The sequence below is a fragment of the Aegilops tauschii genome, chromosome 5, assembly GCF_002575655.3.
Source record: "Aegilops tauschii subsp. strangulata cultivar AL8/78 chromosome 5, Aet v6.0, whole genome shotgun sequence".
In the NCBI taxonomy this organism is placed as follows: domain Eukaryota; kingdom Viridiplantae; phylum Streptophyta; class Magnoliopsida; order Poales; family Poaceae; genus Aegilops; species Aegilops tauschii.
In genome coordinates this window covers 578,835,007-578,848,317 of record NC_053039.3, presented here as the reverse complement: position 1 = coordinate 578,848,317, position 13,311 = coordinate 578,835,007, and the positions used below count along the sequence as shown (strand labels likewise).

At 42.7% G+C, this 13,311-nt stretch overlaps 2 protein-coding genes across 4 annotated transcripts; one reads left to right on the top strand and one right to left on the bottom strand.

Moving 5' to 3' along the window:
• Positions 1-813: 813 nt before the first annotated feature.
• On the top strand, positions 814-6,296 carry LOC109762722 (beta-fructofuranosidase, insoluble isoenzyme 4). Of its 2 annotated transcripts, XM_073498512.1 has the most exons (9): positions 814-956; positions 1,177-1,228; positions 1,283-1,301; positions 1,332-1,455; positions 4,008-4,882; positions 4,997-5,155; positions 5,360-5,601; positions 5,717-5,810; positions 5,895-6,296. In XM_073498512.1, the coding sequence occupies exons 1-9, from the start codon at positions 938-940 to the stop codon at positions 6,105-6,107; spliced, it is 1,797 nt and encodes a 598-aa protein (XP_073354613.1). In that variant the 5' UTR covers positions 814-937; the 3' UTR covers positions 6,108-6,296. The 2 variants fall into 2 exon arrangements, with proteins under 2 accessions (XP_073354613.1, XP_073354612.1); XM_073498511.1 differs by lacking the exon at positions 1,283-1,301 and having other exon boundaries at positions 926-1,102; positions 1,332-1,462.
• Positions 6,297-6,881: 585 nt separating this feature from the next.
• On the bottom strand, positions 6,882-12,572 carry LOC109762724 (inactive poly [ADP-ribose] polymerase RCD1). Of its 2 annotated transcripts, none has more exons than XM_040391332.3 (7): positions 12,322-12,572; positions 8,845-10,066; positions 8,406-8,647; positions 8,222-8,298; positions 7,638-7,823; positions 7,443-7,538; positions 6,882-7,271 (listed from the first exon to the last, which is right to left on the bottom strand). In XM_040391332.3, the coding sequence occupies exons 2-7, from the start codon at positions 9,903-9,905 to the stop codon at positions 7,197-7,199; spliced, it is 1,737 nt and encodes a 578-aa protein (XP_040247266.1). In that variant the 5' UTR covers positions 9,906-10,066; positions 12,322-12,572; the 3' UTR covers positions 6,882-7,196. The 2 variants fall into 2 exon arrangements, with proteins under 2 accessions (XP_040247266.1, XP_045085338.1); XM_045229403.2 differs by lacking the exon at positions 12,322-12,572 and adding an exon at positions 10,848-12,294.
• Positions 12,573-13,311: the final 739 nt, after the last annotated feature.

The following is a 13,311-nucleotide window of genomic DNA, read 5'->3' as shown; positions in this document are numbered from 1 at the left end:
TACAATCATGTACCACAAAGAAAACCAAAAATCACAGAGAGAAAAGAGGAGTGTTTGCACTTACACACACTTGCAAACATGCCCTCGAGCCCGATTGGTTGCTTTACAACGGAGGAGTTTATCTCTTGTAATATAACTATGTTTCTGACACTGAATCAACGACACTTGTATTGAGATATCTAGTATAGTTAGCTAACTCTTCCCTTCGTTTCCTTTTAGTTTGTGTATTAAATTTGTCATAAGTCAAGTTTTGATCAACTCTATATTAAAAATTATCAGCATCTGTGATATTAGAAAACATATATATTCTTCTACAATGAAACATATATATTCTTCTACAATGAAACTAATTATGAGCATCCCCAAGAGACTGAGCCGCCGGCACATCAACTTGAGATTCACAAAGTCACTACAGACGCATTCATAGTCGACGGAATCGTCTCCTCTCACTGCGCACATCAGCAGAAGGCCTGAAATAAATTTCAAAAAATGCAATCAGTGTCAAGTCTACTAATTGCTGAGGATAGCACTGTCCTTCTGGCGTACTCGTATAACCATAGTTTGGTATGCCAGGGTACGAGTTACAGCCCAACTCCTGGTAATGCTGCCGACCACCACTGATATTTTTGCCCATCATTGCCGACATGCAGCAGCTACAAGACCAGATATTTGCTAGGCCCATGGTTAACAGTAACACTGCCAAACGACAAAGCCCTTGTGCGCAGGAAAAAAGACCTACTAGTACTTATTTTTTTAAGGGGAAAGACAGATCCCGTAGATCCTTTTTAAGGGGAAAGGCAGATAGATATTTTTGAGCGGACAGAAACAGCTCAACAACTCCCTCCTCCGTCTGTCTATCTCTGTCACTCTCCTGTCTCCTCCTCTCCGGTGTAGGAGGAGGCGAGGCCAGAAGCGAGGAGGAGCAGCCGGAGATAGGATGGCGATGGCCATGGAAGGTGAGGGACTCCTCACTCCTAGCTAGCTACCTCCCGGCCACATGGAAGGTGACTGACTTGTATGTATGTGTGTATGTGTTGGTCCTTTGTGCTGCTGCTGCTGCTGCCGCCTTGATGATGATGCTGATGTGTGCTCTGCCCACAGTGTAAGTCCATCCATTATCCGATTGTTTCGTTTTCTGTCACTCGCAGAATTGATGTTTCGCCTGATTGATTGCAGGCTCGCTCGACTTGCCTGTATCTTCTCCACCACCATACTTTTGCAGAGCCTGGTAAGCTAGCTTCAGTAACTCTTGTTTCAGTTAATTACTCGCTGTCTGCTTCAGTGACTCTTTTTCTATACAAGTAAGTAGGGCCTGACTTGGGCTTTCTCAGGCATGGCCCTGCAGCAATGGAGAGAGAGGCTTCTCCTACCCCCAGTCTCCAAAGGTCCCCTCCATTGTCAGCGAGAGGTACAGGACTGCCTACCACTTCCAGCCTCCAAGGAACTGGATGAACGGTATGTTGTTCATGTCTCTGCTTCCTCTCTGTTTAATTTTCTGGGTCATCTCTTCACTTTTGTCTGTGTCCATTCATATAGTCTCTCTGATTTGGTGTGTTTTTCTCTTTTATATTGGTCCAAAAAAGCAAGAGATCTGATTGGTCACCGTTTTGCCTAACTGAAGAGGCAAGCTAAACCTAGTAGCCAATCTTAATTTGTAACAAAATGTAAGATGCTTTTAGCAATTGTAAGTGAAGCAAAAAACGTCCTATATTTTGTTATAGAGGGAGTACTTGTTAAAATACACATAATATTTTTCTTGGGCTGGCCCATATAGGCACGTTTCTGTGAATCACCCAATGGGTTTTGGGAAGCTCCCAGAGCTTCACGTTAGGGTTTTATTTCTGGTTTTTTGGCCTGGTTTTTTTTCTTCCGGATTATCTCTTTTCATTTTCTGTTTTTATTTTTTAAAATTTATGATTTTTTCAAACTTGTGATATTTTCACATCCTCAAACTATTTCAAATTCATGAACTTTTCTTAAATTCGCAAAAAAATCAAATTCACAAAAAAAAAATGAATTTTCCTCAAATTCACAAACTTTTTCAAATTCGATTAAAAAGTATTTATGAACTTCTCTCAAAATTTTGAACTTTTTTTTCATAAACTTTTTAAAATTCCTGAAGTTTTTAAAAAAAATTATGAACTCTTTTTTAATGTCACAATGTTTTCTAAAAAGTCAACGGTGAAGGTCCATGATCAACGGTAAATGGTCTAGGTCAATGCTGCGGTCTAACAATTTGTGCTCAAATATGCTCACAGGTCGCGGCCATATAGCTCGCACTGAGCGCCAGTAGCCTAAACTGGTGCTATAAGCGCCAATTAGGGGATAATAATTGATATTCTCAAGTTGCACTTCCCTTTTTTCGGTTAGGCTTGTTTCATATAGTCAAGGCCCATGTCTAGTGAAGAAACAGAGGGAACAAAAATCTTCTAGTTGGGCTTATTGTTCCAATGTTTTTTTTTCTAAAAAAAATACATGAAAACATTTTTTTTCAGTTGGGGTCGCTCCAGTTGCGCGTGTGTTCCGTCATTTGTAATTGTGGACGGGATGCATCATGTGCAATTGCGCACGGACGACCACTATGCAACTGGTTGGACCCACACTGCTTGCCGGTGTATTATGCCCTTGCAGTTGTTGCACATGTAGTGTCCTCGTGTTGTTCTATGCTGAGGTGGCACACGTGTAATTAGTAGCAAAGTTTTTCTGAAAAAATGAAAAAAAAAATACCTGCACCAGTTGCACCCGGGTTACGACGCTTGAAATTGCGCACGGGTCTGTCGTGTGCAGTTGCCCACAGATGACAGTTGTGCGGCTGGTGTGCGTTGCTACACTTGCAATTGCCCGTGAGCGTGAAGCGATGGCCACGCAAATAGTAGCAAAGTTTCATCATATGTTGTTGCACGCGGATGGGTGTTAGTGTTACACCAGTTGCACATGTGTTGTTGTGCTTACAACTGCACACGAAGAGCGCATGCTTTCTTAAAAGTAAAACAAAAGCTATTTTAAAATAATAAAAAGGTCAGATTCACCCCAATTGCATATGGGTGTCATGCGAAAATACCCAATGGAACCTGGGTTCAGGTGCATCCCAATTGAAAAAATATTTTTAAAATATCAAAAAAAATTCAAAGAATTCAAAACTTTTTTTGTAACGAACATGGTCTAGTGTTATACTCACGTGTAAAGTTTCATGAAGAAATGACTTTTCTGGTCTTTTATTTTATGCGGTAAGAAAACAAAATTGGTTCTATATAAAAGGTACTCCCTCCGTAAACTAATATAAGAGCGTTTAGAATACTGTAGTAGTGATCTAAACGCTCTTATATTAGTTTACAGAGGGAGTATTATTCAAGTTTTTGGAAGGTGCAAATTTTTGTTTTGCCAAGACGAACACTGAAGTCACGGAACTTTATCGTGATTAGAAATCTCAGACCATGTTCTCCACAAAAAAAAAGTAGAATTGTTCGATTTTTTTTCTTTTATTTTAAAATATAAATTAAAATGATATGCAGGGTGTGCCTGGAACCATGTCCCAAAAATCTACGTCATGTTACATGTGCAGTTAAAATAAAAATCGATGACATAGAGATAAACCATGTATCTTTGTTGTATGGAAAAAAATGCATATTTTGCTACTTGATTATACACAAAAAAAGAAACAAAAAACATCGGAAAATATAAAAATGTTCCACGAAACTAGGGGGTCACATCATGTGTCCAAATAATATTAGACAGATCTGTTATACCCATACGGAAGTAATGAAGCAGTGGATTTGTTTTGAAATCTAGAACATCTTTGGTTTTGTTTTACCAATAACCATATCCTATTAATTGTACCTCTATTTGACGTTCTCTCACTTTTTTCATATATTTGATGGATTGGCGATCCTTGGAAATCTACGACAACAAAAAAGATCCATGTGGTATGAATACCTCAGGCGCAAACACTTGCATAAATAAAAAGGAGAAGAAACTACATCTTATACTGCCTTTTATAAAAATTTCAGGACCAATGTACTACAATGGCGTCTACCATGAATTCTACCAGTATAACCCCGATGGCGCCTTTGACCCCAATGACTCCCTTATGAACATGGTTTGGGGCCATTCGGTTTCAACAGACCTCATCAACTGGATCGGTCTTGAACCGGCAATCAAACCAGATATCCCAAGTGACATATGCGGTTGTTGGACCGGCTCAGCCACAATTCTATTTGGTGTTCAACCGGTCATCATATACACTGGTCTCATCGACAGGAAGGCGAATCAGGTCCAAAACATTGCGCTTCCCAAAAACCGTTCTGATCCATACCTGAGGGAATGGGCCAAAGTAGGCAGTAACCCAGTGATCCAACATGTCATACCAGGCTTGAACTCGAGCCATTTCAGGGATCCGACAACCGGTTGGATTGGACCGGATGGACTATGGAGAATAGCAGTTGGTGCTGAGGTGAACGGCATCGGTACTGCACTTCTGTACAAGAGTGAAGACTTTATGAGTTGGACTAGAATTGAACGCCCGCTGTATTCAAACAATGCCCTCAATATGTGGGAGTGCCTGGATTTCTTCGCCGTAGTGCCGGGAAGTAACAATGGACTGGACATGTCTTCAGAAATTCCAAGTGGCGCCAAGCATGTCCTCAAAGTGAGCATCAATTCCTGTGACATGTACATAGTTGGGGTGTATGATCTCAAACGTGATGAATTTGTGCCAGACACCGTCCAAGATGACAATCGGCTGTGGACGAGGATCGATTATGGTACTTTCTATGCTTCAAAATCGTTCTTTGACTCCAAACACGGCAGGAGAGTCATATGGGCTTGGAGTAACGAGACAGATAGTTATTCAGATGATATAGCAAAAGGCTGGGCAGGAATCCATGTAAGAAAATCTACCCTTAATTAGCTCCTGTAATTACGTCATCTTGAAATAATGATTTAACCGATTTAACAAATCAGTGTAACATCTTTAACCCAATTTTTTTGTTACATTTAGTCAATCCCCAGGACAATTTGGTTAGATGGCGATGGCAAGCAGTTGATCCAATGGCCAGTTGAAGAGATTGAGTCCCTTCGAATAAATGAAATCAACCATCAAGGACTAGAGCTGAAAAAGGGAGATCTATTTGAGATTAAGGGAATCGACACTTTGCAGGTAGTTCCCTATTCAGTATTCACAAATCAACTAACTTGGTCTTCCAAAGAATTATTTTTATTTGAAAAAGTGTGATGGCAGTAAAAGCTATAGGATCTTCTGATAATTATTAATTACTTTATAGATAGTACATTTTTGGCAACAGAAAAATAGGCATATATATTTCAGACCAACTGTAACTAACGGCCGGGCACATAATAACAGGCTGACGTTGAGATAGATTTTGAGCCGACGTCCATCGATGACGCCGAAACTTTTGATCCTTCCTGGCTTTTTGACCCCCGAAAGCAGTGCCGGGAGGCGGATGCATCGGTTCATGGTGGCATAGGGCCATTTGGACTTGTTATTCTGGCCTCTGACAACATGGAGGAGCACACTGCAGTGCATTTCAGGGTTTACAAATCAGAGCAAAAGTACATTATCCTCATGTGCTCTGATCTTAGAAGGTTAGTGTTTATGCTTTTTTGACTTCATTTTTGTTACCCTTGATTTCCATAAATGTCTATATCTATTGATGTCTGGAAGGAAACTAAAAAGAAAAAATTTCTTTTCTTTGCACAGGTCTTCCCTGAGACCAGGACTGTACACACCAGCCTATGGAGGCTTCTTTGAATTTGACCTTGAAAATGAAAAAAGGATATCCCTCAGGACTCTGGTGAGTTGGGAGGCTTAATTTGTTTCAGTAATTTCTCCGGTAATTCAGTTGATGACGGAACTGAAAATGGGCGCCATCGTGCAGATTGATCGGTCCGCCGTGGAGAGCTTCGGCAGCGGTGGCAGGATCTGCATCACGGCCAGAGTTTATCCGGTGGCACTTGTCGACGACGACGGCGCCCACATGTATGCTTTCAACAATGGAAGTACCACGGTGAGAGTGCCACAGCTAAGGGCATGGAGCATGAAGAGAGCACAGGTGAATGTGATGAAGGGTGGAAGTGTGATCGATGCTTAGCACAGAAGAGCAATTCTAGTCAGACGTGTGATTGAAAGACTGGCCACGCACTTGTTGATTTCAATATTTACCACGTGTATTTGAACTTTTGAAGTTGTGGCAATTGGTAAGTAAGCGTAGTGCTTGTTGCCAACAACGATTTAAATTCACTGAGGTTTGGAATAAACAATATGATGAATCATTGTTGCATAGGCTGGCTATATAGCTCATGGTACAAGTATTTTACGCCTCATCACTTATGCACACCAAACAGGCTTCACTGCATATGATGAAAAAGACTCGAATGTACCTTATGTTGTAGCCTCGTTGCCGTAGAAACCAGCAGCTTGTCACTGTTGAATATATGAGCAAATTACTACGACATTTAATCTGAATAAACAGTAAATAAATCATTCATGACCGACAATAACAACTTTCACTGTTGGTGTTTGGATTGAAGATGCCATGCCACCAAGGTATCTTGTTCCAACTCCCTAACAACTCACCAAGGCATCATCTGCTACTACGAAAAACCGCTGGCATCTCTTTCCATTTCTGTTCAGAAAGAGTCCATAAATAAATCAGGGCTAGCAAGGGTAAATTAAGTAGACAGAGTGTACAGCATGCTCAAACAAGAAATCTCTGGATTTTGTCTTCCCAAAACTTCACCATGTTTCGTCGAACACAACCGGAGCCGAAGAAGCAAGCCAACTCAAGCTGACCATCACTTCTATCAATTCTATGCTAGGCTCGTCAGCAAAAGAGAGAAAATCTAGAGCCAGCTGAAACTCAACATCAGGTGAAGTCTACATATTCTATGCTAGGTTCATCAGCTCAAAATTAAGACAACAAATTTACCAAGTACAGCACAGTACAAGCTGCAAACAGATTTGCACAGAACAGCAGCTGCTACAACAGAGTTTTTTCCAGTTACCGACTGACGCCAAGAGACCAACCAGATGGAAAGCTACACCAACTTAACAGGTTGCTCACAGATTACTGACTAGTCTTGTCTATAACCAACTGACACATAACTAATGGCTTCCCTTATGCTCTCCCTCTCTCCGCTAGGAGCGGCTCCACGAGCTGTTATCTCGACGAACTGCTACTTCAGGAGGTGCTGCTCCCTCCCGTGCCGGGTGCTCCTCTTGGTAGCACTTCAGCACCTGCCATGGGTGCCACTACCTGCAACAGTCATGGACAACACGAGCAAGTGTTTAGCAAAGCATATGCTACTGCCAGATGAAGAAGACAAAATCACTTATGCACAACAAAACAGGCTCCACTGCATATGATGAAAAAGGCTTTGAATGTATGCACACGACATGGAGGATTAGCGTTAATGATCTCAAGTACCTTAGGTTGCAGCCTCACTACTGTAGAAACCAGCAGCTTGTCGCCGACGATCTGTCTTAGCCGTCTCACAAACTCGGGCCTGCTTATCTTTCTCCTCTGTTTCAGCATCGTTAACAGGCACATCACATTTAGCACGGTGACTGGGAACAGTAACTGTAACCAAGTATCTCAGAAGGAAAACAGTGTTATAACAACCTTGAATTCTTCATAGTGTCCATGGATTACGTCCATGTCAGAACGAGGAACTTTTGTGGAGATGGCAGCGAAAAGCATTGGGAGGGGCATCCAGGGTGAAGTGGGAGGCCTTCTAGTTGGAGCACGCCCAAACCTGGGTGCTTGTTGTTTATCAGCTGGGGATGCCAAGGTTTCGGAACTATTGTCCTGATCACAACAAACAAACAAACAAAAAATATGACAAGCTGAAAAAGTTCCCAAGTAAAATGTCACACCGAAATTAAGTACCAAATGCTGAGTCCATCCATATGGAGTGCATATAAGTACAAGTAAGCCCAGTTCCATCGCAAGCTTGGAAGCAAATTATGACAATCCTTGACAAGCACGCCAACAACTTTCAAATCTATGCTTACTCATATTTTTTAGATAAAAGAAGGCCAATAGCCATAAGATGGTAGATAATAACCTATCTGAATACACCTAGCTAATACACACCAAACATGCAGCAGTCAATACGTGTGGGGTATTAACATGCTGTCCATTCAAGGCACAATGTATACCAAAGCTGAGATATGATTGTAACCAGTTAAACATAATAAGCATACCTTGATTACACTTTCTGCTGAACCAGAATTTCTTATCTCAGATACGTTGGATGCAGTATCTTCTCCAGCCAAGTATTCTGCAGTAATGTCAAATGAATTCTCTTGCATAAACAACACAGAAGGAAATAATGAAAAATGGAAAGACAGATAAAATCAAGAACCATGAGAGTAGCTGTAGTAGTACCATTGGTCATGGAAGGTGCTTTGATAACAACAGCATATTCAGCATAGATGTGTCTATGCACATTAGCATCCCATATGACATAGTGCTTTGGCTTTTGAAGATCATCCACGCCACTATCAAATGTTCCATTAGTTGGCTGGAATTGCTTTGATCCAGGAAGTACAACCTCAACATTCCCCATTATGACACGGCACAGCATCATCCTCATGATGCCATTTTCGTCAATATCTGAGTAGCTAGCACTGTGAAAAAATAATCAAGTAAGATCATAAGAAACTACTGAATACTGAAAGCAAGAGCAATCCAGCAGAAAATCTAAAGATGCATATATACAAACAAATATTCTATTTGTTGCAGTGAATTTTTTTTAACAGATGGATTTATGGCCTAAATTTAGATTAGCATACATACATAAATGAGAAACAGAACAAGTGTTTACCAAGTTTTGGCGCAGTTCGCTGGAGCAAGATGTGTACCAATGCCATACATTGGCCCCAGCATGGGTTTTGTAACTTCCAGAACACCACGCATCATCATCTCCTCCATGGTATCCTTGGAACAAGGTAGCCATGCGTAGCGCACATTTGCGTTCCCACGACGCATTTTGGTGGCTTCAAGTTCCTTCTGGAAAAGATTGAAGCGAGCCCGCCCATGCTGATCTACCAGTGGAGTTCTGTAGATGCCAATAATATTTTCTTCACTAAAAGGTTGGCCTGCCCCTTCAAGTAATAATTTGCGCACAGCTGAATCAACAGGTTGGCCAATTTTCTGCTTACAAGTAGCAGCATGTATGTTTCCACTAGCAGGTTCATCCAAACAGATTGCAGGACCAGCTTTATTTTCAACAGCAGCATAATTATGTACCTCGTGTTCTTCCTCCAGTATGTTATTAACCTTCTTAGCATGAGGGAGTACTGCATCAACAGAATCTGAACTCGAGCTTTCAGCTCCAGCTGTCAAAATCAAATTCCCAGCACACTCACCAGCTTCAGATTTACCACTGGGGTCACTTTTCCCATGCTGAGATGGTTTAGATGCTACCAGTCCAGCACATAACTCTGGAAAAAAGCGGTTACCATGAACATCAATCCATGCTATTGGCTTGTTTGTGGTCATGGAAGAATCAATGCAGACCATGTGCATAAAGTCCAACAGGACTTGCTGGTTCTTCAATACAGCATTAGTAATTGGCCTCTTCAACTGGAAGTCCTGCTGTACCAGATTCACAACATGCTCTGGAAAGTCCCTCCATTTACCCTGGTGGTAACAAAGCACCCGCATGGGCAAACCGCTTGTCTTGAAGTTCTTATAGCACTCCAGAATATCACCAGCAGAGGAGGTCATTTTAGACTTCTTAAGGACAGCAGAACCATCAGCATGCTGAGAGACCTCAGCAAAATAATCTGTGCCAGTACTCTTCACAGACGACTCATGTTTCCTCTTGCGATCATTAGCTTTCAGAACATGTTCATCCAGTATCATTCCACTCTTCCTTTCCATATTTTACACAAAGCTCGACTAAAACTAAGTATTGACTTTCTTTACAGATTTACACCACTAAGTAAACAAAGAGTATAGCTTAACCTAGCTAGTTAGATTGTGCTAGCACAAAAGCAACTTCAAAACGAGCCACGTTATCCACAAGGGTAAGTGAAATGGACCTGAGACATAAGCAGAAAAAAAGAGGAATAAAGATATGTACAGAGGGGGAGCATGGGTGGTGGGAAAAAAAAGTATTGTGTGACAAATCTATGTATTTCTTTCATGACACACCATGCAGAACCAAACCATGGAAAGATATCACCAGAAAAGAAAAGAGCAATCTACACCAATATTAGCTCAATGATTCACTAAGCCCTTCAACTAACAAGTAAAAACAACCTGGAGATGTTATCAGTGCTCATTTTATTCTCCTGGTGAAGTGTTAACTATTAAGGATTACCATTGGCAGTAGTAAGTTGCAAATCACAAAGGGGTGTGAGTTTCCTCAGGACCAATAAATACTGATGGCGCATGGAAACTTACAAGAATATGAAATAAATATAATTATGTTCTGTTTCTCTGGGGAAAAAAACTAGTTCAGTATTCATGGAATTAACCTGTCCTGAAACATTAAACTTGAACCCTTTACGTTGATAGAAACGACTTCTTGTAAATGGATGATGGATTGTTAAAACATGTCTTAAACCCTTACAGATGCTAAAGATTAGTATCTAGGAGAAAGGTGCTCTTGCCAGTGGTGCTTTCCCATTTAGTAGCAATAAAGTTTATTTGCCAGCTCATATGACCTGATATGTAAATGACTAAAAAGATAGGTGTTGGTAGATCTTGCTATCTGGAGTATGATATCTTATTCAGTCTATAAAATTTTATTTTTCTTGAATAATACTGGGAGCAATACCACAATTATTAAAGAATAATTATGCCTTTGTGACTCTTTACCCATGCAGCTTCACATCGTTGCTCCAACCAGGAACGCTGCTGGTGCAGCCACATGAGGGCTCAGCAGCGAACAATGATGGAGAGAAGCTAACACTGCTGCTGCTGCTACAAAAATTTGCATTCCGGGCTCGTGGTCTGGTTGTAAACCGCCAATGTTACTCTCGGAATCTCCACAACGGACATTACCGAATACAGCAACATCAAGGCCATAGTATAATCCCATGGCATTAAAAGCACCTTAAGGCATCGCCATATTAGTCTTGAGAATGGCTGGATGATGACAGCTTGGGCACAAAGCTTGTTGTGCCTATTAGGTAAGCAGCGTTAGTCTGTAGCACTCAGCAAATCAAACTTCTAACATTTGTTCAGTCAGTATGCAACTTACGATGTTATCCAGCTGGCAGACACGCGTTGCACTAGACAGGCATTCAAAGTTCATTTTTATCATTTCGGAAAGCATCATATCAGGCTGTTTCCAAATATGTAAATATGTAGCAGTTACATGCATAGTACTTATTAACTAAATATGCAAGGCGTGCATGGCAAATTAAAGCACACGTCTTAAGTAGCACGGGCAAGCTCGAGCGCAAAAGGGTGGACTCTGAGCACAGAAATGTCCAGTACTTAGCAAGTACGTAACTTGCTCTGTCGTCTAGCAAGCGGTAACGGCTATGCAGGCAACTACAACTAATTAGTACGCACTGAAGGAAAGCTCTGACCTACTGAATCTCCAACCATTTCGGCGCTGCACTAGCACGAAATGTAATGCATCAGATCACACAGGGTTGTCCCCTGACTACGCAAGCATATTACATAGCTACTTCGGACACTTCTAATAACTCAACAAGAGCTGTGTGCACAAGATGCAGATGCATCAATCAATATGAAGCAGCAGCAGCAGGGACCAGCGCGCGAAACGGCAAACTTTTCGCACGCTAACGGCCATCTCGTGTAAACTTGGCGCCAAGCCGCCAACCAATTATGCACAACAAGTATGTGATCTACTTTGCTAACCTAGCTACCAGGGACGCTCTACACAAGGCAGACAGACATATACGGCCACCACTGCCACGCTATTGCTCCCATCCCATCCCATCCCACAGAAGGAAAACTCTAGCTTCTACTGACTCTGTTCGTCACGATTTGTAGCTAGGATGCGACACCATGACATGTATGCAAGCACCGAATAGCTAGGATGTCTACACGATGAGCTCAAGCATGAAACTGAAGCCGACCGAACCAGCCTAGCACAAGAAACTGAACTCTAGCTTCTACTCAATCCCTCGCCATTTCTACGCTGTGACACCATGGCATGTATGCAAGCAGCGGATAATCAGATCCAACTCAAGCAGATCGAATCGAAGCAACCTGAGCACAGATAGATAACTGAACTTGGAGCGCAGAAATGGCTTATCCAACTCAAGCAGGCACCCTCAAGACAGAGAGATTTAAGAGGGGTTAGGAGGAATTATACCTGCGGCGGCTCATCGCGGCGGGGTCGGGGGGGAGAAGGGAGCAGGCGGGAACGGACTAGGACTCCACTGCGCTCCTCCGGTTCTTCAGATCAGAGATACGGCGGCGAGGTAGGGTTCGGGGTGGGGTGGGGTGGGGGTACAGGACGGGCTCGAGGCCCTTTTAAGCCGCCGCCTCCGGCGCTATCTGCCTTCCCTTCCTTTCCCTTACCGTGGGTGGGTCGCCGGGTTGGGGGTGGGGAATCCGGTGGCCGCTGCGGCTTCCGGTGGGCGGGGCGGGGGGGAGAGACGGGTGGTGCGGCGCTGGGTGGGTTGCCCGGGGTAGATCTAGCCGGGCGCCGACCGCGTGGGGGCGCGGATCCGGCCGTCGGATGGGTTCTGTGGGCGGGATCGGACGGCTGGCGTGAGATAGGGTGAGGTGCGCGTGGGGGTTTCGGCGGGTGGGGCCCGCGGGGGTGCGTGGTTTCTTGCCAAGGGGGGCGTGGACCTGGCGTGGGCCCCGGGGCTGACGTGGCCCGCCGCTCGTCCTCATCGCCACGGCATGGGTCTTTCTTTATCGCGTCACAATCTGCGCTTCCTTTCTTACATACGTAACGTATGTATTTAGACATATTTTAGAGCGTAGGTTCACTCATTTTATTTTATATATAGTCCGTAATTAAAAAATTTTAAAAAAAGATCTATATTGTAGAATACATTTATATTCATCTGTATGTAGTCCATATTCAAATATCTAAAAAACTTATATTTAGGAACGAATGAAGTAGTAGATAAACCCGTAAAAAGACTCACTTGTTCTTTGAAAGGCATACCTCCGGAACCTTCTGGAAGCTTCCCGGTACAATACCGAAAAACCCGAACTTTTCCCGGAACCCGAACAACAACTTTCCATATATAAATCTTTACCTCCGGACCATTCCGGAACTCCTCGTGACGTCCGGGATCTCATACGGGACTCCGAACAACATTCGGTAACCACGTACATGCTTTCC